The sequence below is a fragment of the Littorina saxatilis genome, linkage group LG3, assembly GCF_037325665.1.
Source record: "Littorina saxatilis isolate snail1 linkage group LG3, US_GU_Lsax_2.0, whole genome shotgun sequence".
NCBI classification, from domain to species: Eukaryota; Metazoa; Mollusca; class Gastropoda; order Littorinimorpha; family Littorinidae; genus Littorina; species Littorina saxatilis.
Window position 1 is genome coordinate 9352831 of NC_090247.1, and position 25447 is coordinate 9378277.

At 43.0% G+C, this 25447-nt stretch overlaps 1 protein-coding gene across 3 annotated transcripts in view; it reads left to right on the forward strand.

Moving 5' to 3' along the window:
- LOC138961555 (transmembrane channel-like protein 7) overlaps nucleotides 1-25447 on the forward strand; it is a 96390-nt gene that overhangs the window by 62702 nt on the left and 8241 nt on the right. For 2 of the 3 annotated variants that reach the window (XM_070333212.1, XM_070333211.1), the window contains exons 2-15: nucleotides 2405-2553; nucleotides 4395-4561; nucleotides 8647-8716; nucleotides 9252-9333; nucleotides 11292-11515; nucleotides 12845-12984; nucleotides 13555-13702; nucleotides 14996-15163; nucleotides 16756-16934; nucleotides 18437-18554; nucleotides 19840-19937; nucleotides 20422-20529; nucleotides 22557-22632; nucleotides 23171-23301. In XM_070333212.1, coding sequence (XP_070189313.1) covers nucleotides 2545-2553; nucleotides 4395-4561; nucleotides 8647-8716; nucleotides 9252-9333; nucleotides 11292-11515; nucleotides 12845-12984; nucleotides 13555-13702; nucleotides 14996-15163; nucleotides 16756-16934; nucleotides 18437-18554; nucleotides 19840-19937; nucleotides 20422-20529; nucleotides 22557-22632; nucleotides 23171-23301 — 1718 coding nt within the window. In that variant the 5' untranslated portion in view covers nucleotides 2405-2544. Of the gene's footprint in view, nucleotides 1-2404; nucleotides 2554-4394; nucleotides 4562-4997; nucleotides 5010-8646; nucleotides 8717-9251; nucleotides 9334-11291; nucleotides 11516-12844; nucleotides 12985-13554; nucleotides 13703-14995; nucleotides 15164-16755; nucleotides 16935-18436; nucleotides 18555-19839; nucleotides 19938-20421; nucleotides 20530-22556; nucleotides 22633-23170; nucleotides 23302-25447 lie in introns of those variants that run through there. The other variant, XM_070333213.1, reaches the window with a different exon arrangement.

Below are 25447 nucleotides of genomic sequence, written 5' to 3' on the forward strand. Positions count from 1 at the left end.
AAATCCATGCATGCTATACACTGCGTGGTGAAGTCGTTTCGAATGCGACAATCTGCGTAAATGTGTTACTTTGAACAAGAGACGGGACAACGCTTTCAGACGATTTTCCTCATATCTCATAATTATCAACAAAATGGAAGGTTTCTTTTTACTTCGGGTACAAAGATGCACTTGTTCTTATCACACACACACACACACACACACACACACACACACGCACACGCACACACGCACGCGCACACACACACCCACATGCACGCAGTCACGCACACACACACACACACACAAACACACACACACACACATACACACACACACAAACACACATACACACACACTCACACAAACACCAACCAAACAACCAAACACAAAAACACAATTAAGCAAACAATCAAACTATTCTTATAACCAAAGACTTTGCGCATGCGTAAAATTGGATTGGAAGTTAAAGTGTATGTGTTCTGCGCGAACTTAGAATCCGGTTTCATTCTAGAATGGACCGGGTCCAGGTTGGAATTCTAACCCTGCGCAAGTACAGGGGTGCCATTCTAGAATGAAACCCTTGAATAAAGGGGGCCGTAATGTTTGTAGGTAAGACAGAGTTGTCTTCCCTTGAATTATCTCCACCTGCACCTTCCCTTTGATAAAATGGGGCTGATTAGTCTACCCCTGAAAAAAATCCTTTGGCGATCTTGCGATGTTATGTCATGTCAAGAAAGGTGACACTCCTGAGTACGCAATAAACAAAGGCAGACCATAGCAAGGGGGACTACCAGGGCGGTATTGTTTGCAGGGCAGTTGTTTTTGTGATAAGAGCCGGTTGCGGCCGCTTGCAATGTCAGCGCTGTCTCCCTCTCGGAAATGTGCGGTTTTTTGAGAATTTTTTTGACAGACAGACAGACAGACGGTCAGACCGACTAACCGACAGACAGACAAACAGAAGGACAGAGTGAGTTATAGAGCTGTTGTCACAGGTTTAAAAAAAAGTTGACATTATATCTTCACAATTCAGAAGACCAACTTCATGTATATGAATAAGATTAAACAAGCGAGATCGGCAAAACACTGTCAGTCCGGAAATTTCCGTTCGTAGCGATCAGTGCTGAGTGTCTCTCAAAATCGTAATCACTTTCAGAACATCACAATCCCAATTCACGATGTCTTTGAGTAAAGTGTAAAAAACCCGAGAAAAAAACCCCAACCAAACACACAAAAAACAAAAACAAACAGAAAATCCACATTTGTGGCTTTGGCTGTGTGATAGTCTAACTGAAATGACTATTCCAACTTGGACCCAAATTCCAACCTTGCGCACGGCCGATTCTAGAATGGACCAGCAACAAGGATTTCATTCTAGAATGGCACCCCTGTACTTGCGCAGGGTTAGAATTCCAACCTGGACCCGGTCCATTCTAGAATGAAACCGGATTCTAAGTTCCCGCAGAACATTATATGCATGTTACAGTGTTTATACGTTCATCGGTATCCTCGAGGTATTTATGTGGAAATAGCGGGAAAAGATGATAATTCGTGCCGGTTTATATAGCATTTTCTTTAAAGGTACTGAACTTGTCAAATCCAGGTGCACGGAGCCCCTGGGGCTTTTAGTCATACCTCAGGCAGCTATCCGTTAGAAGAACTACCAAGTTTCATTGACTTGCACCCAAAGAGTCAAGAACTGCGATTTTTTTACGAATTAATTTCGTACTCGGACCCGGCTGGTCTTGGCCTATTTTTGGATCTAAATTTAGATCAGGTAGATCACCACATCATGCACAAAAAGACACGTCACTAGCAAACTATGTCAGACATCATCATGAGTTTGTGTAAAACAAAATGGAGCCCGGAATCACTCAGTTGAATCGAACTCCGACCAAACACCACGTAATAACTAGGTTAATTTATGCACTCGCGTGAACAAGAAACTGTCGAGCTTCACAGATATCGTTGTTGGGTAGTTTTGGGTTTGTTTTACTACCATAGGGGGATTTTTGAACTGTAAATGCACTCAGCTGCAACAAAAACGCAAAACGAAGGCTGTGAGCTGCACTGTGCCTTTAACAAGAAATTAAAAAAAAGCCATTTTTGCATTTCTTCAGGTTTAAGTGTAAGCTATTACCTACTGGTACATATCTGATATGTTCTTCATGTCTTTTATACAATACTGGTGTAACACTTCGTTTTCTCACCCCCACCCCCTAACCCTGGAATTGTGCCCCCACGTACAAGTTTTTAATTAGCTGTTGGACCCAGGAGGCTAAGAAACCACACAACAACATTAATCCAATACTGTACAGGAATGGAGACACAGTAATCACAAAGCATTACAATCAACAACGTCATGATGCAAACTCCAAACAAAACAATGATCACAGATAATTACGACCTTCGATCGCTTTTACAGGTCACGGGACCAAAGGTCATTTTGACGACCGAGGTCTGGCCGGCCAGCTCCCCAGTCGCCAGATTCATTAGTCTGCCCTGGGCACCAAGGTAGGCCGCAACAGCATCGCCAGTGACGACAGCAAGAAGTCTTCCCTTACAATGATGTCGGTGAGTCGAGTGTCAGTTGCTGGTTGGCGACTGTAAAGGTGGACCATAATTGAGCCCGAAGTCGACACGTGTAAATGTTGTGCCCAGTTCCTGCTTCTGTCTCTGTTATTATTCTAGTTAGCAGGTCTAGTTGAGCACGTATTGTGTATTATGTAACCTCTACTAGTCACTGTGCATTTTAGTCAATGGACTGATGATGTCATCTGTATGGAGTCGACGCACGTGCGAGGATATGTATGTGTGGGAGGGGGGGGGGGCGCGGGAGATGGAAACTTGCTGTATGTTATGTAATGTATATATTGTGTGTGATACGTGGAAAATGTGATACTATTTATTTGCATGTGTGATACAGGACAATGTGATATCTGTAGGCCTAGGCCTATACCAGTGATTACTGTGTATGATACATGAAATGTGATATGAATGCTGTTTTTATATGTTATACTCTTACTTTCTGCCTATATCTTAATCCCAAGCGCAAGACAAATTCTTCTATGTGAAAATTGAAGCCAATAAAATTTGAGTTGAGTTGAGTTGAGTTGAAAGTCTTTTTACCCTAAACTCAGTGCTCAAGCTTCGTGCGGCGAGCTTCGCGAAGTATGCCTTGGGTAGTCGACTTCGCCCAGTTAAAGACAGGCTTAAAGGCATATGAACGCGCTCCCGTGTTTACAAAGTGTAGTTTGCCCATAATCGATGTCAAACCCACCATAAGACCATATAATGACGATATGTCTCCATGCGCGGACCATAATACATGCATTACAGCTTGTTCTAGCCTCTGAAAAAGTGAGGATGTCAACAAAGCCGCGGTGTTAGCTCCCTTGCATCAACGTTACATGTGTTGCCAAATCTATAAATAGGACGATCCAGATCAAAATGAAAATTAACATATCTCAACATTGAAGGGGTCCTAGACCACAATATTTTGCAGGGAACTTAATTTAGCATGTCTCCAGCTGTTGGTAAAGCAATTAGCGTGTATAGTCATCGAGTACATATGCCTTTAAACTCAAGTATTTCACTTTTGAACACACTTTTGTTTGTAACCAGTCGTGTTCAGATACTATACAATTGTTAGTAGCAAACGTAGGACACATTTGTTTTCACATGGAATAGTGTTAACAATGTGTACTGCATAACGTTTCGGGTTCAAGTTGTGTCTCTGAATAAAATAATTTGTGTTCGAATTTGTACATGCATTTTTCTATCTCTGTTTGTAGACGTGTACTCACCCATGTTTGTGCGTCACAATGCCCTTTTCTGAGAACAGGCCATTAATAAATATTCATTACTTTTAATATTGTCTTTGCATCCGTTGTCTAGACCTTAATTTCGGACAATGTCTGTTCCTGGACGTGTACTTACCCCTTTTTAGACGTCAATATGCCCTCTTCTTAGAAAGGGCCGTTAAATAGATGTCTATTATTAGTAATGTTATCTTTGCATCCGTTGTCTAGGCCTATAATTACTATCAACAATGTCTGTTTCTAGACGTGCACTCACCCATGTGTGTACGTTGCTAGCTTTTCTGAAAAAGGGCCATTAATTAATAAATGATCATTATTATTAATATCTTTCCATCCGTTGTCCAGGCCTTAATGTCGACAATGTCTGTTTCTGTACGTGTTCTTCCCATGTTTGTGCGTCACAATGACCTGTTCAGAGAAAGGGCCATTAATTATATATCTTTGCATCAGTTGTCTAGGCTTTAATCTCGACAATGTATGTTTCTATACGTGTACTCCCCCATGTGTGTACGTTGCTAGCTGAAAGCGCTTCTAAAAAAGGGCCATAAATAATTGTTCATTATTATTAATATGATCTTTGCACTCGTTCTCTAGGCCTTAATATGGACAATGTCGCGGAGGCACCGCGTGGGGCCGGACACGGAGGCAACAGAGAAGGCCGCCCAGCAGTTCCACTCCATCACCACGGAGGTGGAGCGTCACAAAGTGCTGCACACCATCCGCCAGCTCCCCAGCCCCATGGCCACCAAGATGCAGCTCAAGTAAGACCCCATGTATCACTAGAAATGTTCATTCCAGCCCTATGGCCACCAAGATGCAGCTCAAGTAAGACCCCATGTATCACTAGAAATTTTCATTCCAGCCCTATGGCCACAAAGATGCAGCTCAAGTAAGACCCCATGTATCACTAGAAATGTTCATTCCAGCCCTATGGCCACAAAGATGCAGCTCAAGTAAGACCCCATGTATCACTAGAAATTTTCATTCCAGCCCTATGGCCACAAAGATGCAGCTCAAGTAAAACCCCGTGTAAAACTAGAGATGTTCATACCAGCCCCTTGGCCACCAAGATGCAGCTGAGGTAAGACCACATGGATCACTAGAAATGTTCATACCAGCCCCATGGCCACCATGATGCAGCTCCAGTAAGACCCCATGTAAAACTAGAGATGTTCATACCAGCCCCATGGACACCAAGATGCAGCTCAAGTAAGACCCCATGTATAACTAGAAATGTTCATACCAGCCCCATGGACACCAAGATGCAGCTCCAGTAAGACCCCATGTATCACTAGAGATGTTCATACCAGCCCCATGGACACCAAGATGCAGCTCGAGTAAGACCCTATGTATAACTAGAAATGTTCATACTAGCCCCATGGCCAAAAAGATGCAGCTCAAGTAAGACCCCATGTACCGCTAGAAATGTTCCTCGGAGAAACAATCCCCCCTGTGCTCCCAGGGTAGGTCATATGAGCCAGGAGCTAAGGGTGGGGCAACCTCTACAGAAAACCTAGAGGGCTGAAGTCGGAGGTAGGGAGCCTGCATGGCGCTTCTCGAACAAATCACTGTACCACGCAACATCTGCCAAGATTAAACATGTTCATACTCAACCCCCGAGCCATCGAGGCCCCGTGTTTTTAGGTCATGGATCCTTTTGTCGTTTTGGAACTTCTTATTCAGTCAGTTTTTGAGGCACTTGCTAACTATTAGACAGGTGTCTCCTGTGCCAAACTTGAAGAAAACGAACCCATGGGTCGGATCGATTGAAACTGAGGTTTGAATTTGATTTCAACCCATGGCAATGCGACCCCGCAGCTGGTTCTCAGTGCGAAGTGCAATTCTCTAGTCGTCAAATCTTTACTTGGCGTCGATTATTGCGTTATAGCAGTATTGTATACAGTCAGTAAGATGTTCTTGGCTGTTTAGGAATACTGCGTTATAGCAGCATACCACTTCACTGTTATTTGCTGCACGTGAATGGTTTAACACTTTTTTCATAGCTGCAGAACACAATGAGAGAGAGAGAGAGAGAGAGAGAGAGAGAGAGAGAGAGAGAAAGAGAGACAGACAGACAGACAAACAGACAGACACACAGACACACACACACACACACACACACACAGACAAACAGACAGACACACAGACACACACACAAAAAGAAAAAAAAAGAAAAAAAGACAGACAGGCAGGCAGAGACAAAGGGACAGTATTGTGGTTGTTTGAAGAAATTACAGCATTATTTTCCACAATGGTTTGCAGCTTGTACGAATAGCAGGTGTCAAGACCATACATGAGATCACTTGAGCAGTCTGACCAAGGAATAAAAAAAACATTTACGCTTGAACGTTACATGCCGACACGAGAAAGATTGTTAGGCAAAAATTGTTGGAATCCACCCGAGGTTTCCTAAATGTTAATTGATCTCCATTCTCCCACAACAGAACTCATTGTTCATGGCTCTGTTTAAAGTTGCACTTTGTGCTGCCATAAACCACACTAGGCCGTGCAGTTGATTTACGATTTATGATTGATGAGGAACTGGCAGAAAGGATCCCCTACATTGAAATTGATGCAGTAGGATGAGGTCGAGAAGGGTATCTAGTGTGCTTATTCTCGCACGTAACGATAAACGCAATAAACCACACGTTTATTGCAGCTTAAAGTTGATCGATACAAATAATTTCTTTTTCCAGGAAGAGAAAGACACCGTGACTTTTTTCTTTGATAAATACTGTTATCTCGTTGTTTTAACTGTTGATTCTCTTGGGTTGTGTTTCAGAGAGAAAACACGTCTTGATAGACGTAAGTTATCGTACAACACTTCGAGGTTTTTCTGTCTTTTTGTTCAGGCATCTCATGGGTCAATCTTGATAGAATAATAATGACGAAGGCCAGATACAAACATTAAGCATACATCTATGCTTATTCTTGTTACCCTCAAAAAATAAAGAATTGTCATTGTAATTCTAATTTTTTTGACAAGATGAACATCTTACTCTGAAAAACAAAGCGTAACTAATGTAAACACTTTTCTCGAAAAAAGATATGCATAAAACTAATACGCCGTTTGACACCATTTCAGTGCATGTGCACTCTAGTGATGTCTTTGTAATTGATAACATATGGACCAGTAGGTTTGAACTACTTTCGGGCTGGTACCGAGATTTCCTGGCCATGCTTGGAGATGACATGCTTATTGGCCCTCAATGGAAATTAAGCACTCTGCGTGATTTATAGTGCTGTGTGGATCGTTGAGAGCGGGTTTCTGGTATTTACATGTGGCCAACGTTTTACTTGCCCTGTATAGTATTTCTGTTTACATGGAGACACCGGCACAAGGAGGTCAATAATATAAGTCGTTCTTTCTTTCTTTATTTGGTGTTTAACGTCGTTTTCAACCACGAAGGTTATATCGCGACGGGGAAAGGGGGGAGAGGGGATAGAGCCACTTGTCAATTATTTCTTGTTCTCAAAAGCACTAATCAAAAATTTGCTCCAGGGGCTTGCAACGTAGTACAATATATTACCTTACTGGGAGAATGCAAGTTTCCAGTACAAAGGACTTAACATTTCTTACATACTGCTTGACTAAAATCTTTACAAACATTGACTATATTCTATACAAGAAACACTTAACAAGGGTAAAAGGAGAAACAGAATCCGTTAGTCGCCTCTTACGACATGCTGGGGAGCATCGGGTAAATTCTTCGCCCTAACCCGCGGGGGGTAATATATAAGTCGTTGAATAAAGGTAAAAATAGACATGGGCGAAAAGGCATACAGAGCGCCAGCAATGCAATGCAACAACTCATGCACATTAGCTTGCACACACACAATCATGCACATTTACATTAAAACACCCTCTCTCTCACACCCACACACACCCCCCCACACACACACACACACACACACACTCTCTCTCTCTCTCACACACACACACACACACACACACACACACACACGCGCGCGCGCATGCACGCACGCACGCACGCACATGTACTCGCATGCACACACAGAGGACAATTATTTCAGAACATGAGGAAAAGGGTAAAGACCAAGAAGGTTCCTGTAAATCTGTATTCTATTCAGTTTAGGAAAGACTATCACGAACTCAAAGTAAATCACGAAATCAACCAATGAACAGATACACAGCAAAATTATATAAAATACATACATGTTGTAAAGGTTATGTTTGTGTATGATTCCGGGAGGTTAGTTAGTTAGCTGTTGCTTTTCGGGTCCAGCGGACCATAATAGGCCAAATCAGGAATTCCGGGAGGGGTCGAACTATTTCTTGTATTGACAGAGATAGTGTACACTATAGCAAGAGCTTTACATTCGTCTGAGAACTTTATGGAATCTAATTTCTCGCTGAAAATAAATTCAGTATCGCACAACCAAAGAAACAAATTGGCACAGTCAATTCAGGAATGTTTGTATATTTTTCTGAGAGCTGCATTTTTCTGACAGCTGCGTTTACAAATGGCCAATGCACTCAGACTAGATAATACAGAAACAAATGTAATGCTATCTTTGGGTTGTAGAGGATCTCTTGATAGTTTAACTTTGATACCCTTATTTCCGGAATATTGATTACCAGTAAATACAGATGTTGATTTAACTTGATTGGTGCGACTTATTGTATGAAAACAAGAAAGGTTTGTTTATTGAACATGTAATCATACTTATAGGCACAACGAAGAATTCGTTTATCGCTTTCGTACGTGCTTCCTCTTCTGATGCCATCGCTATCAAAGGCAGCTGAAGATTTCAGTTCTGCAAGAACATAGCAGTCATGATGTTGCATTCCTCATTTCACCCCCCTAAAACCCATTTGTTTCAGGAAAAAGCTGATGGAGGGTCCGGTGACAGAGTCCTACGGGGTCAAACAGATGAAATTTGAAAATAAGAAGGTAACACACAGGTTCTATGTTCACATTCAAAAAGAAACATAATGGTGCTTTTTTTGCAGTGTGTTCACTGAGGTCGTGACGCAGTTAGGCTGCGTGTGTGTGTGTGTGTGTGTGTGTGTGTGTGTGTGTGTGTGTGTGTGTGTGTGTGTGCGTGCGTGTGTGTGTGTGTGTGTGTGTGTGTGTGTGCGTGCGTGCGTGCGTGCTTGCGTACGTGAGTGTGTGTGTGTGTGTGTGTCTGTGCTGTGTGTGTGTGTGTCTGTCTGTCTGTGCGTGCGTGTGTGTTTGCGTGCGTGCGTGTGTGTGTGTGTGCGTGTGCTTTGGGTTTTGGTCTCTGTCAAATCAACATAATCTTTGTAATCAACAACAACAACAACAACGTTAGCAATTAAGACTTACCCATTTACACAGTAATAATCATCATCATAATGGATACTAACATCGGCATCACGAGCATTCGAATCACCACCAGTAACATCAACAACAGTCGTGCTTGACGTTTTAATCAAGTTGTTGTGATGTTTTTCTTTCGTTGCAGCGTATGCAAAGTTTGAAGAATGCCTGGCATAACTTCAAGTACACTATGGAACTCTGGGGGTCCTCCATGCGAACTATCGAAGGTAAGGCCTAAAAAAAAAAAAAAGTGTGGTTACGGTAACCCGACCTACCCTATTTTTGGGGGCCGACCCTATAACTTTTTATTACATTTGTCAAAAAAATACCTAAAAAAAACAAGTAAACGAGTGCAGAAAACGCAATGAAAGCGAAAGTGCCCGAGTCGCACACTTATTTCCCTGTCAAGTAGGTTTAATTTGTACACATTAGAAAAAAAGTTTAAAAAAAAAAGTGATTGCCTACCTACCTACCCTATTTTTTTGGGCTATGTTACCGTAACCACACCTATTATTTTTTTTGGCCTAATGTGTAACAAGAAACAACAACCAAAATACATCAAACAGACAAAACTCAACACCAAAAAGCATGGATAGACTAAAATGGCGCCATAGACCGCGAAGGAGAACGTATTCATGACGTACCCCAATAACATTCGCTGGGCGTAGAATTTCGACTAAGCTCGTCAAAGCTTTTTACGTTATAGACGAAGTTCGGAAATAACTCTGTCAACTCTGTCGGGTTTGCATGGGTTGTGGAAGAGTGCATGCCCTTGTTGTTGTCTCGGACAAATTTAAATTCACACGTGCTCCTTGTCCACGTGTTTCAGACACACCCCTTGATAGTGATTGGCCCCTCCAATGTTTGTCCCAGTAAAAGCAAGGGCATTCACTCTTTCACCACCAATACAAACCCGACAGAGGGTTTTTTCGGAATGCGTCTATGGGTAGCGCGTGCTCTATTTTTGTGCACTGATATCTTCGTGGTTATAGTCAATCAATCAATAAATCAATGAGGCTTATATCGCGCATATTCCGTGGGTACAGTTCTAGGCGCTCTGCAGTGATGCCGTGTGAGATGAAATTTTATACGGCCAGTAGATTGCAGCCATGTCGGCGCATATTTACCTTTCACGGCCTTATTCCAAGTCACACGGGTATGGTAGACAATTATTAACTGTGCCTTGGCAATTTTGCCAGAAAAGACCCTTTTGTCAATCGTGGGATCTTTAACGTGCACACCCAATGTAGTATACACGGGGGGTGGTTCGGACACCGAAGAGAGTCTGCAAACAAAGTTGACTCTGTGAAATAAATTTCCGCCGAACCTGGGATCGAACTCGCGCTGACAGCGCCCAACTGAATACAAATCCAGCGCGCTACCAACTGAGCTATATCCCCGCCCCAGTCGACAGTCTTTCTGTAGCAATGGTCGTGTATTTCGTGTTTTTTGTCGTCCGCAGTTCCCATCACTTCCTGTCCCCTGCTAGAGTTTATACTTCCCTCTCGCTGTCACTGTCGCATACTCATGTTACGTTTGTGACAGGGGAGGCTATCGCTCCTTTCACAGCAGACTCTGCACCCGAGTTGTTGGCCTTTAAGTCAACACCGGTGGATTGTGGAATTCTGTTTGTGATGGGGTCTGGTGGTTTCTGATTTTCTGTATGTTCATGGAAACCTTCGGGTTTGCCTAACAGTTTTTATAGGGCTAAGAAATTGGCCCTAACATTTCCAATCCTGTTTGATTGCACTTCGCCTCCCGAGGTGATCGTAGTGTTACGGCACTCGGTTACACGTTGACACGGATTGTCTCTTTAGTTGAATTATACACATTGAATATATCTCATTTTCTGACGCGTCGGCTGACGACTCTCTTCAAACCAGACATTTTCTGCCTTGTAAAAGGTGGTTTGTGGCGCTGAAACATTTTCATAGCGAGGATTTAGACTGCAAACAATGAATGCATAGGCAGATTCTTCAAAGGTTTTCTTTGTAATCGTCTTGGTTTCTTGCGTATTTGATTGTGTCCACTGTGCCAAAACGAAGACAACGCCATCAGCATCGTGTGTTTGTTTGTATGTTTGTTTGTTAATGTTTGTTTGTTTGTTTATTCGGTTGGTTGTTGATCTTACTCTCCTTGTTCTTATTGTCGTTTGTATTGACAAAGGCTTTGTTCCAACACACAGGTCACCATGGGACAGGCGTGGTGTCCTACTTCGTGTTTCTACGCTACCTGTTGCTGGTCAACTTCTGCATGTTCCTGCTGAGTATGTTCATATGGGTGCCCGTGGTTATCCACGATGAGTCAGCCTATACTTCCGGCAGCACTGCCGCCACCTGCACCCCCCTGTACGATGTCAACGTCTCGTCCAACGCTTTTGAGCTCATTATCGACTTCTTTCAAGGATCGGTGAGTGTTTGGGTTAAGGTTGAAGGGTTAATAGTTAGACGATCTTCGGGAAGAACTCGGGTTTTCATTGGCTAGGGTTTCTTTTTCCTTGGACATCCTGAGGCAAAGTAAACTCACGTGACATCGTAGGCAAACTCTAGCGAGCTGCGTGTCGAGATAGAGAGAGAGAGGGGGGGGGATAGAGAGAGAGAGAGAGAGAGAGAAAGAGAGAGAGAGAGAGAGAGAGAGTCCCTGTGTGTCTGTGTTTGTGTGACTGTCCTTATTGAAAAATATTGCCATGCAATTGCTAAAATAATGTCCTGCAAAATAGCTGAACTTTGCCAAGACAGTGTAGCTCATTTCAATCAATCAATCAATCAATGAGGCTTATATCGCGCATATTCCGTGGGTACAGTTCTAGGCGCTCTGCAGTGATGCCGTGTGAGATGAAATTTTATACGGCCAGTAGATTGCAGCCATGTCGGCGCATATTTACCTTTCACGGCCTTATTCCAAGTCACACGGGTATGGTAGACAATTATTAACTGTGCCTAAGCAATTTTGCCAGGAAAGACCCTTTTGTCAATCGTGGGATCTTTAACGTGCACACCCAATGTAGTATACACGGGGGGTGGTTCGGACACCGAAGAGAGTCTGCACACAAAGTTGACTCTGTGAAATAAATTTCCGCCGAACCTGGGATCGAACTCGCGCTGACAGCGGCCAACTGAATACAAATCCAGCGCGCTACCAACTGAGCTATATCCCGGCCCCATTTGAACCGGAGAGATCTCAACCAGCCTAAGAAAATCCATAGGTGCTTCTGGATATCTCTTAATGGGTTTATGAGGTTATTTTAGGAGGCATCCATTATGACTCTGTTGGGGTTCTTTAATGCTTTCTGGTATTTTCACACACACACACAAGGTAAAATGACTCCACATTCCTCGTTTACGCGAATACTGCTCGTTGTGTATAGCACCATGCGCCAAAGGATGACATTGCCAGGCGAACGGGCTGTGTGTACAGTCATTTCCAGCATGACCGACTGACCAGTAGGGTTTTACTTCCTCTTAGACCAGTTGGCCTATATTGGGACAGGTATTGGGGATCGTATCAGGACAATTCCCGCCGGACATACCCCCCTGGACTTTTCCCCCCAGACAATCCCCCCCTGGACACCTCCCCCCTTGGACAACCCCCCCCCCCCCACATAGGATAACTCCCCCGGGTCAATTTCCCCCCTAGATATTACCCCTCTAGGACAACCCCCCCCCCCCCCCCCCGCTGAGGACATTTCCAGCATCCAGCATAGGTTTAACACAACGATCCTCTGGTCCTACGTTGCAGGGCTGGATGGAGAAAACGATGATGTTCTACGGCTACTACAGCGGCAACGGGCTGGACAACACCAGCTACAAGCTCTCCTTGGCCTACATCCTCGTCTGCATCTTCTGCCTTGTCGTCAGCCTCATACTCATGGAGACATTGTCAGTGACCTTCTTGCTTTGGGCGAAACACCACACAGATTAACCATTTCCAGGCTCTAAGCCCTTTCAACATAACAACCAAGATGTAACGATATATTTGATCACAAGATTTTATTTTAGCCCATTGCGCAAAACCAGAAAGGAATTGAAACAGACTGGCAATGCAGAATGGTAAGAGACCTCCTTTCTTTTGGTAAAATACCACACAGATTTACCAGTTCCTCTTTTAAGCCCTTTCAACATGAACAATATGTTACGATATATTTGATCACACGATTTTATTCTGGCCAATTGCGCTAAACCACAAGGAATTGAAATAGACCAAAGCAGATTAAAAACAACAAGAAGAGTTAGTTTAACATAACGTTTAATTTTTTGAAGAAAAAAAAAACCATTCACCAAATTAGTCAAAATGTAAACGTTCTACCATTCTTGTTTTATTTTTATTCCGAATTGCAAGTATATTTCAATTCTTCGTGTGGTTTTTTTTTCAGAATTTTGAAATGATGGCAGTTTCTCTGTTTTTAAAGTGGCCATGCATTAAATGTCTCACACTGATATTTCTTTCAGCCTGGTGTCCGATTTCCGCGAGACGATCCTGAACGCTGGGAACGGATCGACAGGGTTCTGCAACAAGGTTTTCGGTACGTGGGACTACGCCCTCACTGACGACGCTTCAGCCAGCATCAAACACAAGTCCGTCCGTTTCGAACTGCTGGTGAGTCACACTGCACACTCAACAGAAGTGAACACAATTTGAAGACATTTCTGTAACAATTTTTGAACACTTTGTGACATTGTAAGGCGCTTAGAACAATGCTAGGATTTGCGCCATAGAATACCCTTATTATTAGTATCATTATTGTGCATAGTTATGTTGACCAAAGTACGTGTGGCTGAGCACTATCTGTTTATAACGTGTGCATCTTTTGCTAGTATAACTATGTACTATGTCTCAAAGTGCTCAATACTTGTGTCAGAAATGTCTTCAAAATGTGTTCACTTGTGTTTATAGTGTGGCAACAAAAAACAAGAAGGGTAATTGATTGTTTTGTTTTTTTTGGTTCATTGGTCTGACCCCAGGCCAGTCGACCGTCCGATAGCAGCTTTGACAATAGACGAGCTCCAGAAAGATCTCTGCGGGTTTGTGTGGTTTGTGAAAGAGTGAATAATTTGATTTTCGTGAGGCAAGCTTTCAACACGTACGTACTCCTTGTCCCCGGGTTTTAGACACACCCATTTCAAATCATTTTCTCTCTTGATTCACTTTATTGATATTTGGAATAAAAAAAACAAGAAAGGTAAGTTTTTTGTCTTTTCTTGGTTTTTGATTCTGAATTTAAGAAAGTTGGCAGTCTCTTTGTTTTTGGATTTATTGATATTTGTATGACAATTTTCGCTCTCTTTCGTCCATTTTTTAAAATTTGTTTAGTGAAGTTTTTTTCCCAGAAGTCGTACGTCCCCAGAAGAAGAAAACAATGTTTCAAGATCAAGGCCTTATTTACGAAGTGCAGACTTTTACAGAATACAGAATACAGAATACAGTATTTATTGAGCCAAGTGACATTAAAAAACATTTAAAGCACAAGGAATTTCGCGTAGTGTTGGTAAAATCACGCACACACACACACCCACACAAACACTGACACACACACACACACGCCCACACATACACTGACATACACACCAACACACACACGCCCACACTACAGCAGTCACGATCACACCAGCACACGCAGGGTAGACATGAGGTAAAACAAATGACAATCATCTATTAAAAGAAAATGTACAAAGAGTGGTCTAAGATGCTGGTGGAAGGGTCTACACAGAATACAATTTTATAACCTAATGCATAGTTAGAACTAGCCCATCCCCTCCACCCACCCACTCATGAACAACTAAAATAATGCAGCTAAAGAAAATGTTGAACATTTGGAAATCAGGAATCACACATTTTTGACGGCCTTTCATTTTCAAACGACGGTACGTGTTGCCAACTCGTTGTTTGCAGAGCTACGTGAACGAGCAGATCTTTGTGAAGGAACGCGAGCAACGCCTGCGGGACGGCTACTTGCGATGCAAGCTTTACACCATTCGCATCATCATCAACATCTTCATCGTTCTCGTCCTTGTGGCGTCCGGCTACTTAATCTACTATGTCACTGATTATTCTACCGGGGTCAGTGTAGATGGGATGGTCTTTTACCTGTGTTTCTTTTCTTTTCTGTTGATGCAAATACAGTCAGGATGAGACATTATAGCCGTTACACGCCTTCGACGCTCGAGAATCTTGTTTGTTCGAATGCCTCATATAATTATGATTTCAGCGGGTTATGAACAGTGTTTTACATTCTGATAATCATCGGTCCACGCTATCGCTCAGGTCTCTCTGACAGGATGAATAATTACTACGCGCATTAAAGAGAAATCTATCAAAACAAGAATACAGAGTTATCTCCCATATGTTTTTCGCTAATGTTTCTGATAACAGACGAAAGACGAACGTGATTGTAGAATGGCCGACTTCGACAGTGATCTCCGTTCTGTTCTTCACAGTTATGATAAAGACATTGTTCTAAGGTCAAAACAAGTCGAAATTTTGAGACTGCTGTGGGAAGGAGACCGTGATATTGTTGCATCACTCCCAACTGGTTACGGAAAAAGTCGTCCGCTCCGTAGCCATTTTGTTATGATCACGTGACAAAGTTGATTATCACATGACACTTTTGCCATATTTAGAGTTGTTTGCACAGTAAATACATCCGCGAAAGATAGCTCGCTTAAAAGTGTCTTACATAACAATTCCTTTCTAAATTTAAAAATTACACAACACCATGAAAAATCATTATCGACGATAGCGAATCTGCTTATATCAATAACACATTACGAAACGCTCTAAATATATCAACAACAACAACAACAAAAACAAGAGGCGAAGCCTTCAAGGCTCGCGTAATAAATCGACAAACAAACTCAATCACTCCGTCACACATACACACACACACAGTAAGCATAGGTGACACTGTGCAAGAAAGCGAGACACTAGATCTAGATCTGAATGGCCGATTTCGAAGAAAAAACTAGTCTCGGCCCGCTCAAAATAACAATGACCGAGACTTTCAGTAATTCCTTCGCGTGACGTCTAACCCTCTTACGCCATAATGTGACGTCTTCAAATGTTAAAGTTTCTACCACAGACATACATACATACGCACGCACGCACGCACGCACGCACGCACGCACGCACGCACAGACAGACAAAAGTTAGCATCGCATAGGCTACACTTACGTGAGCCAAACATCGATTTTCTCTTCAGAGAAGGAAAACAAAGGCATCCTGTCAGGGATAAATGAGACCCGAAGGGAAGTAACTCATGTTGACCTGAGTTCAGGATGCAGTGTTTTAGTGTGTGTGTGTTACTGTGTGTGTGTGTGTGTGTGTGAGAGAGAGAGAGAGTGTGTGTGTGAGAATGTGTGTGTGAGAGAGAGTGTGTGTGTGTGTGTGTGTGTGTGTGTGTGTGTGTGTATGTATGTGTGTGTGTGCGTGTGTGTGTGTGTGTGTGAGTGTGTGTGTGTGTGTGTTTGTTCGCATGCACATGTGTTCGTGCGTACACGTGTGTGGCTGTCTATCTGTCAGTCTGTCTGACTAAGTTGGCCAGCATGGCGTACTGAAATGGTGAGATGCTGCCATGGCGAGGCCCAGTACTGGCACCATAGCTGGAAAAAAAACCTCCGACCATTTAACATAAAAGCACGCGCATGTCCTTTCAGTATGTGAGGAGAAACGCCGGCGTGAGCGGGACGACCGAAGTGCTGCTGAAGCTGCTGGTGCAGTTCCTGCCCGCCATCACCATTTCCGCACTCAACGGCGTGCTGCCCGTCATCTTCAAGAAGGTGGTCGCGGGCGAGGAGTACACCAACGCCTTTGTCGTCAAGATCACTCTTGTCAGGTAGCGAACGCAACGTCTCTTTGAGGAGCCACGCATACATTGCATTCCATTGTACTTAGATTCCTAACGCACGGTTGGCCTCCGTCATCGTTTGTAAGGTGGCGCAATTAATATGAGGAGTACACCAACGCCTTTGTCGTCAAGATCACTCTTGTCAGGTAGCGTACGCAACGCCTCTTTGATGAGCCACGCATGCATTGCATTCCAGTTTAATTAAATACGTGGTTTGTCATCCTTCCAGAATGTCGTACAGAGCGAGGAAAACATGAACGCCTTCGTCATCACAATAACTTAGTAGCTTGCGCCATGGCCGTCGACATTTGTGTCTGTCCGGAACAATGTTTTACGATTAGCGTCGCTGCCAGTGCTGATAACCGGCACGGTTGGCCTGGTGGTAAGGCGTCCGCCCCGTGATCGGGAGGTCGTGGGTTCGAACCCCGGCCGGGTCATACCTAAGACTTTAACATTGGCAATCTAGTGGCTGCTCCGCCTGGCGTCTGGCATTATGGGGTTAGTGCTAGGACTGGTTGGTCCGGTGTCAGAATAATGTGACTGGGTGAGACATGAAGCCTGTGCTGCGACTTCTGTCTTGTGTGTGGCGCACGTTAAATGTCAAAGCAGCACCGCCCTGATATGGCCCTTCGTGGTCGGCTGGGCGTTAAACAAACAAACAAACAAACAAACAAACAAAGCCAGTGCTGATAATGACATGTGTCACTGTTCTTTCCATTGCGGAGCCTGCTTCATGAACGTTGACATGACTCCCCCGAAATCGGCGTATGCTGCCTGAATGGCGGGGTAAAAACGGTCATACACGTAAAAATCCACTCGTGCTAAAAACATGAGTGAACGTGGGGGTCTAAGCCCATGAACGAAGAAGAAGAAGAAACGTTGACATTCTTTCTTTCCTTTTCAAGACTGTGTTTCTGAAACTCCTTTCTTACAGTGCTGATAGCGAAGTCGTCTCTAACTTTTCCACTGCGTAGCGTGCTTCATGTTATGTTATGTTATGTTATCAGACTGGTACTTAGGCTGTTAAGCCTTTGTCTGATCTTTTGATCAGTTGCTATCCTAGCCTAACTTTGGGCTAGGTAACCTACACGATCTTCTTTGACCGTGGCCTATTCTATCAACTTTTTCTTGGCTGGTGTAGTGAGAGGCATACTGACATTTGGGCTAAACATATAATCTTTCAGTGCATTGTCCAAGCGATTTTTGAAACTGTTCATTGTCGGCGCTTCTACCACATTCTTGTCCAAGGAGTTCCACGTGTCTATGATTCTGTTCGTAAAGAAAGATTGTCGGAGAGCTGTTCTGCATTGTTTCTTCTTGAGCTTGAACTGATGTCCACGGGTATTACAAAGGCTATTCAGCTCCAGTGGGTTCTTGCAATCGTAGTATCCATGCATGAATTTGTATGCTTCAATCATGTCTCCCCGGATACGCCTGTAGCACATGCTTGGAACTTTCATGAATGTTTACGTCCTTTCATTCCTTTCCAGGACTGTGTTTCTGCGACTGGCCTCGCTGATAGTGCTGATGGGGACGCTGTATTCGGCGGTGACGTGTTCCACGCGTAGCGTCTGCAGGTCCACGTCCAGCCCTTGCAGCGTCATCACGGTCTGTACACCATCTCTCGCTTCACAATGAATGATTGAGTAGATTATTTGATATGCATACTTCTTCAGGGTATCTGTCTGCTCGTTGTTTCTGTGCCTATATTATTCATCCTTTTTTTTAGCCAATCTTTCTCCGTGTCGGTTGATAATTACGCATTTATCTATTTCTTCGATACGCATCGTGAGTATTCTTGAGTACTCATGCACTTTAATCTAGGGTTTTTTTATGAACAACCAAGCACAAAATAATGTATACAATAATAACCTCTTTGTAATTTCCTACGTGTGTCAGCCATAAGGATGGATCTTCGTCCTTTGACCATGCTAGCTTGTAAAAATGGAACTAAAACTTGGCGGCAAGCCTTTTAAACCCGTTTAGAATATTGTCCTAAAGGGCACAGTCTGTTCGGTAAGAACTGCATGTACATATCTGCACGGGGTAACTGCGATTTCTGTTATTATTACAACAGTATTGTCTTTATGTTTATATTGCTTTAGATAAGGCCAAAAAAAAATAGTCTGTTTACGGTAACCCGACCGACTCTATTTTTTTCGTGCGACCCTAGACTTTTTTTGGCATTTGGGGAAAAAAAAAAAAAAATCTTTTGAAAATAACGTAAAAATATGTTTTTTTTTGGAGAAAAAAAAAAAATCCCGACCTACCGACCCTATTTTTTTGGCCTATATTTTTGGATCTAAATTTAGATCAGGTAGATCACCACATCATGCACACAAAGACAGTCACTAGCAAACTATGTTAGACATCATCATGAGTATCTGTAAAACAAAATGGAGGCCGGAATGACTCAGTTGAATCGAACTCCGACCAAACACCACGTAATAACTAGGTTAATTTATGCACTCGCGTGAACAAGAAACTGTCGAGCTTCACAGATGTCGTCGTTGGGTAGTTTTGGGTTTGTTTTACTACCATAGGAGGATTTTTGAACTGTAAAATAATGCACTCAGCTGCAACAAAAACGCACAACGAAGGCTGTGAGCTGCACTGTGCCTTTAATGATGAATAGTAGAGTTTTGAAATATAAACTTCTGTCGACAAAAATAATTGATCTAATTAATTAGTCACACACACACACACACACACACACACACACACACACACACACACACACACACACACACACACACACACACACACACAGTCACACACACATACACAGTCACACACACACACAGTCACACACACACACACACACACACACACACACACACACACACACACACACATTTATTTGTATATACATGTATGTGTGCTTGTGTTACAGTGCTGGGAGACGTACGTTGGACAACAGTTGTACAAACTGATCATCGCGGACTTGCTGGCCGTCATCATCAAGACTTTGCTGGTTGAGCTACCACGTCGGTAAGTCAGCGCGTGAGCAAAGAATTATAAAGACTCAAGATGTGGTAAATGATGAAACGTTAACTAAACGACACAACAGAAATTCACTCCCTCAAACTCATATTTTCAGCTTCGAAAATTCCACTGTGAGTTGTACGGACGTGCGCGTGCATTAGGCTTTATTTGTTTGTTGGTTTTGCTTGTCTGGTGGTGTTTTTGTTAATGATGAATAGTAGAGTTTTGAAATATAAACTTCTGTCGACCGAAAGAATCGATCTAATTAATTAGTCACACACACACACACACACACACACACACACACACACACACACACACACACACACACACACACACACACACACGCAGACACGCAGACACAAACACACACACACACATACACACGCAGACACACAAACATCCACGCACGCACACACGCACGTACACACGCACGCACGCACGCACACACACACACACACGCAAATGTATTTGTGTATGCATGTTGCAGGCTGTGTTACGAGAAGTGCAGCTGTGGCATCTTCAAGAAAATCAGACCTCCTGAATTTGACATCCCTGCTTGTGTTCTGGATTTGGTGTACTCTCAGTGTCTCTACTGGTCAGTGGATAACCCTTTCTGTTGTGGCTCTGATACATGTGCTGTTAACCCGTGATTTGTAAAAATGTAAAAAAAATTTACAAATCACGGGGCGCGCCCCGCGATTTGTAAAAACATTTTTACAAATCGCGGGGCGCGCCTCGAGATTTGTACAAATGTTTTTACAAATCGCGGGGCGCGCCCCGTGATTTGTAAAAATTTTTACAAATCACGTTTTTCCGCCCGATATTTTCTTGTCATCTCCGAAGTCAATAGACAAAAACGAAATCCCTTGACTTTTGGGGTAGCGCGACTGTGTTAATTTTAAGATTTTTTTTCCATTTTTTTTTCATTACTAGGATGTCCCATCGTTGGGAAATTCCGGTAGCTTCCCCCCAGTGGAAAGCTAGCAGTGACAGAGTCGCACTACCCCAAAGTCAAGGGATCTATTAGTCCCGTGTTGCCGTTATCCCAATTCGCCCCCATCCCATTTTGGCGACATTTCTCAGGCCAAGTGTCATTTTACCACCATATCATGAACCATTAGCTCCACATCCCATTTTGGCGCAATCCCGTTTCGACGTTAGCCCATTTCGCCCCCATCCCATTTTCGCGACATTTTACAGGCCAAGTGTCATTTTACCACCATGTCATGTACCATTAGCTCCACATCCCATTTTGGCGCAATCCCGTTTCGCAGTTATCCCATTTTGCCCCCATCCCATTTTCGCGACATTTCACAGGCCAAGTGTCATTTTACCACCGTGTCATACCACTAGCGCCACATTCCATTTTGTTTCTTTCTTTATTTGGTGTTTAACGTCGTTTTCAACCAATTCCATTTTGTCACCATGCCGTTTTGCCGTCATCCCATTTCGCCGCCATCACTATATCGCGACATTTTGGATTGTGGCAAAAATGGGTTTTGGCGTAAACGGAATGTCTTCCTAGTTGAATAACGCAGTATAGTAGTATAGTGAGGCTTGGCAAGAATAATAAATAAAAAATGGGATGGCGGCCAAATGGGATGGTGTCAAAATGGGATGTCGCGCTATTGTTATGACACGGTAGTAAAATGACGCTTGGCTTGTGAAATGTCGCGACAATTGGATGGGGGCGAAATGGAATGCGGTGAAACCGGGCATGGCGGCCAAATGGGATTTATATGGTGTCAAAATGGGATGTCGCGCTATTGTTATGACATGTTAGTAAAATGACGCTTGGCTTGTGAAATGTCGCGAAAATGGGATGGGGCAAAAAATGGGACGGCGGCAAAATGGGATTGCACCAAAATGGGATGTGGAACTAAAACCACCCCCACCACCCAGCGTAGAGGCTCTAAACAAGAAAAAATAATAATAATAATAAAAGGCATGCATTACTTTGTGGAATGCGATATTTTTACATTTTTACAAATCGCGGTTTTAGGTTCGACCTGATTTGTAAAATGTTTTTACATTTTTACAAATCACGGGTTAACATGTGCCAATGTTACCAACCATTGTCATATGAAATATTAGCAAGGAAGAAAGATAACGATACATACAAAGTTTCTGTGACATACAAGACATAAAGAAAGTTTCGTTATCAAAAGAGGAAGGATGAATAAAAGAATGGAAATGAGATTATAGTAAGAACAACAAGTCGTGTAACGCATGATTAAATCTTTCAGTCTATCAGCTTCAAGGATTGAAAGTAAACAGTCGTTAAAGGCATTGAGTGAGCGAATTAAAAAATAAATCCAGAACATGTCGTGAAATAGAGAGAGATAGAGAGGGAGAGAGATAGAGAGAGAGAGAGAGAGAGAGAGAGAGAGAGAGAGAGAGAGAGAGAGAGCGAGGGGGGGGGGTCTGCAAGTGAAAGGATTATCACTTTATTCCATCTAACATACTAGAAAGGTCAATGGTTATATTTACAGAATGGGTTTAACGAGATAGAAGATAATATTGAGTGACACAACACTTTACTACACTCTCACGTGTTGCACAGTTTAAAGTTATTTACATACAGCTTGTAGGATTGCATTGAGACAATCGCTTACGTTTCAGGTTGGCCTTGACCTTTGCTCCGTTGGCTCCAACTTTCGCCGTTCTCAAGGTCGTTGTGACTTTCTACATGAAAAAGGTAAGAATGGCAGACACTACGCTACATGAAAGGATTATCCGCTATCTTTCTTTTTTTTCTTCTTCAGTTCGAGGTTATGGCGTTTGTCCACGTGTAGGGATGAGGACTGTGTAGACCAAGACGCCCAATGTAAGGTGGTGTTTCCTTTTCCCATGCGAAATTTCCTAGAACTCTTTGTGTCTTATGTCGTTGTTGACATGGACGTCAATGGTGTATTAGGCATTTTATTTCCAAGGAAGAATCGTTGTCCATATTTCTGATGTCCTAGAGAAGAAGTAAATTTCAAAACAATCGAAGTCGATTACTTTCTGTACGTTACTCTGTATTAAAACCCAAAAACTAACCAACCAACCAACCAACCAACCAACCAACCAACCAACCAACCAACCAACCAACCAACGTTACTCTGTCAATATTTGTTTTTAACATGACATTCTATCACACTAATTTTGTTACATTTGATAAGTGGTGCCACCGCCGCAGTTTAAACATACGTTTATTTCTGCAATGAAAATGTTAACATTTGTGTGTGTGGCAGCTGTCAGTTCTCAAAGCATGCCCGCCCGCCGAGCAGCCATTGAGAGCGTCCCGTACCACTTCTTTCTTCATGGTTATCTTGCTGATTGCATTCTTCATCTGCTCCTTTACCGTCGGCTACGTCTTCTACGAGTGAGACAACTGATTGTTTGTTTGTATTTTTAATATATTCTGAACATTGTTGCTGTATCTACTTCCAGCATTGAGTTATTTGTCCATAATTAGATCTAGATATTACACTGTCTTCCTAATGTTGCTGTAGGAACTTTCAGCATGGAGCTACGTACCTTTTCATTATTAAATTTCAGTATTCCACTGACTGCCCATTAACACGACGTTAAACACCAAATAAAGAAAGAAAGAAAGAAAGACTGCCCATTGTTGATGAATTCTCTTGAAGCATAGAGCCATCTTTCATAATTGAATATGAACATTCCGCTGACTGCCTTTTGTTAATGAATGTATACTTAAAGCATAGAGCCACCTTTTGGTTTAAACAATGTTTATTCATATTTACATGTTCAGGAAATGTACATCGACATAAGGTGAAAACAACAAGAGCCACCTTTTCATTGGAAACATTTGAGAAATTCCACTAACAACCCATTGTTGATGTATGTACTTCCAGCATAGAGCGATATGTTTTCACATTTGAAACCTGACCACTCTGCTTATTGCCCATCTATATATATATACGACTTGTGTCTGTCTGTGTGTCTGTGTGTGTGTCTGTGTCTTCGCGATGCACGGCCAAAGTTCTCGATGGATCTGCTTCAAATTTGGTGGGTTTATTCAGAGAGACCCTGGACACAATATCATCGATGAGATATTTCAACACGTGCTCTCAGCGCGCAGCGCTGAACCGAATTTGGTTCCACCTCAGCTATTTTGGTTCCACCTCAGCTACCCGGGCCCCCATACCGACACACCAAAGCCAAAGTTCTCGGTGGATCTTTTTCAAATTTGGACACCGTATTCAGCTACACCCCGGACACAATATCATCGATGAGATATTTCAACACGTGCTCTCAGCGCGCAGCGCTGAACCGAATTTGGTTTTTGTGTTCATTTCACCATTATAAGTAACTCTTCCTTATCTTCTCATCTTCTCCATGTTTTCAGCGTTTACCTCCCTTCCTTCGTGTGGTGCACTACAGTATGAAGGGGGCATCTTCGGATATTCCCGGCGTTCTGTTACTATTTTTAGAAGGTCACCGCAGTGTCCAGAACGTAAATTGGACCCGTAAATTATCCTCACTGTAAAAGTGCAAAGGTCGAATCAATTTATAGCCACGCGAAAAATACACTGTCATCTATCTCTCTATAGATACGGCTTCTCTGTGTTTGTGTGTGTGCGTGTGTGTGTGTGTGTGTCTCTATGTGAGCAACACCTGTGCATTGTTCAGTTCTGTTTGTGATGTGGTCTGGCGGCTTTTGTGTAATTTTATGTACTGGCCTTCCTTTGTGAAGCCATAACAGTTCAAAAGGGCTTAGAGATAAGCTCTAACTTGCTCAGTCCTGTTTGAGTGGAGTTCGCCTCCAAAGGTGATTAACACGGTTACATTCGTCGACAAGGATGGGACTCGATATGGTCAGGAATGGCATTATGGCCACTGAATCATTTTCGTGCTGTTCCCATTCCACGAATCTGGGAGGGACCTAAGCTTGGCGGGTCCATTGTTCGGACCCGGCGAAGCCGGCGTACGGCTCTAAGTACTTCTTCCCGGCGAAGCCGGCTACCCGGCGAAGCGGGTATTCATTCTAGTTGTTGATGTGTTTACTTCCAGCATAGATTCACCTTTTCACAATATCATCTGAACATACCAAATTACTGCCCGTTGTTGCTGCATACACCTACTTCCGGCATAGATCCGTTTTATCTATCTATATATATATATATACGACGTGTGTCTGTCTGTGTGTCTGTGTGTCTGTTCGCGATGCGCGGCCAAGGTTCTCGCTGGATCTGTTTTAAATTTGGTGGCCATATTCACGTACACCCGGGACACAACCTGGTCGATGAGATATTTCAACACGTGCTCTCAGCGCGCAGCGCTGAACCGATTTTTTTAAATTTTTTTTTATCTGGATCCACTACCAGTAACTCTTCCTTATCTTCTCCAGTGTTTTCAGCGTTTACCTCCCTTCCTTCGTATGGCGCGCTACGGTATGAGAAGCAGCTTCGGATATTCCCGTTCCGTTACTATTTTTAGAAGGTCACCGCAGTGTCCAGAACGCTTTCCTTGCACCCGTAAGTTGTCCTCACTGTAAAAGTGCA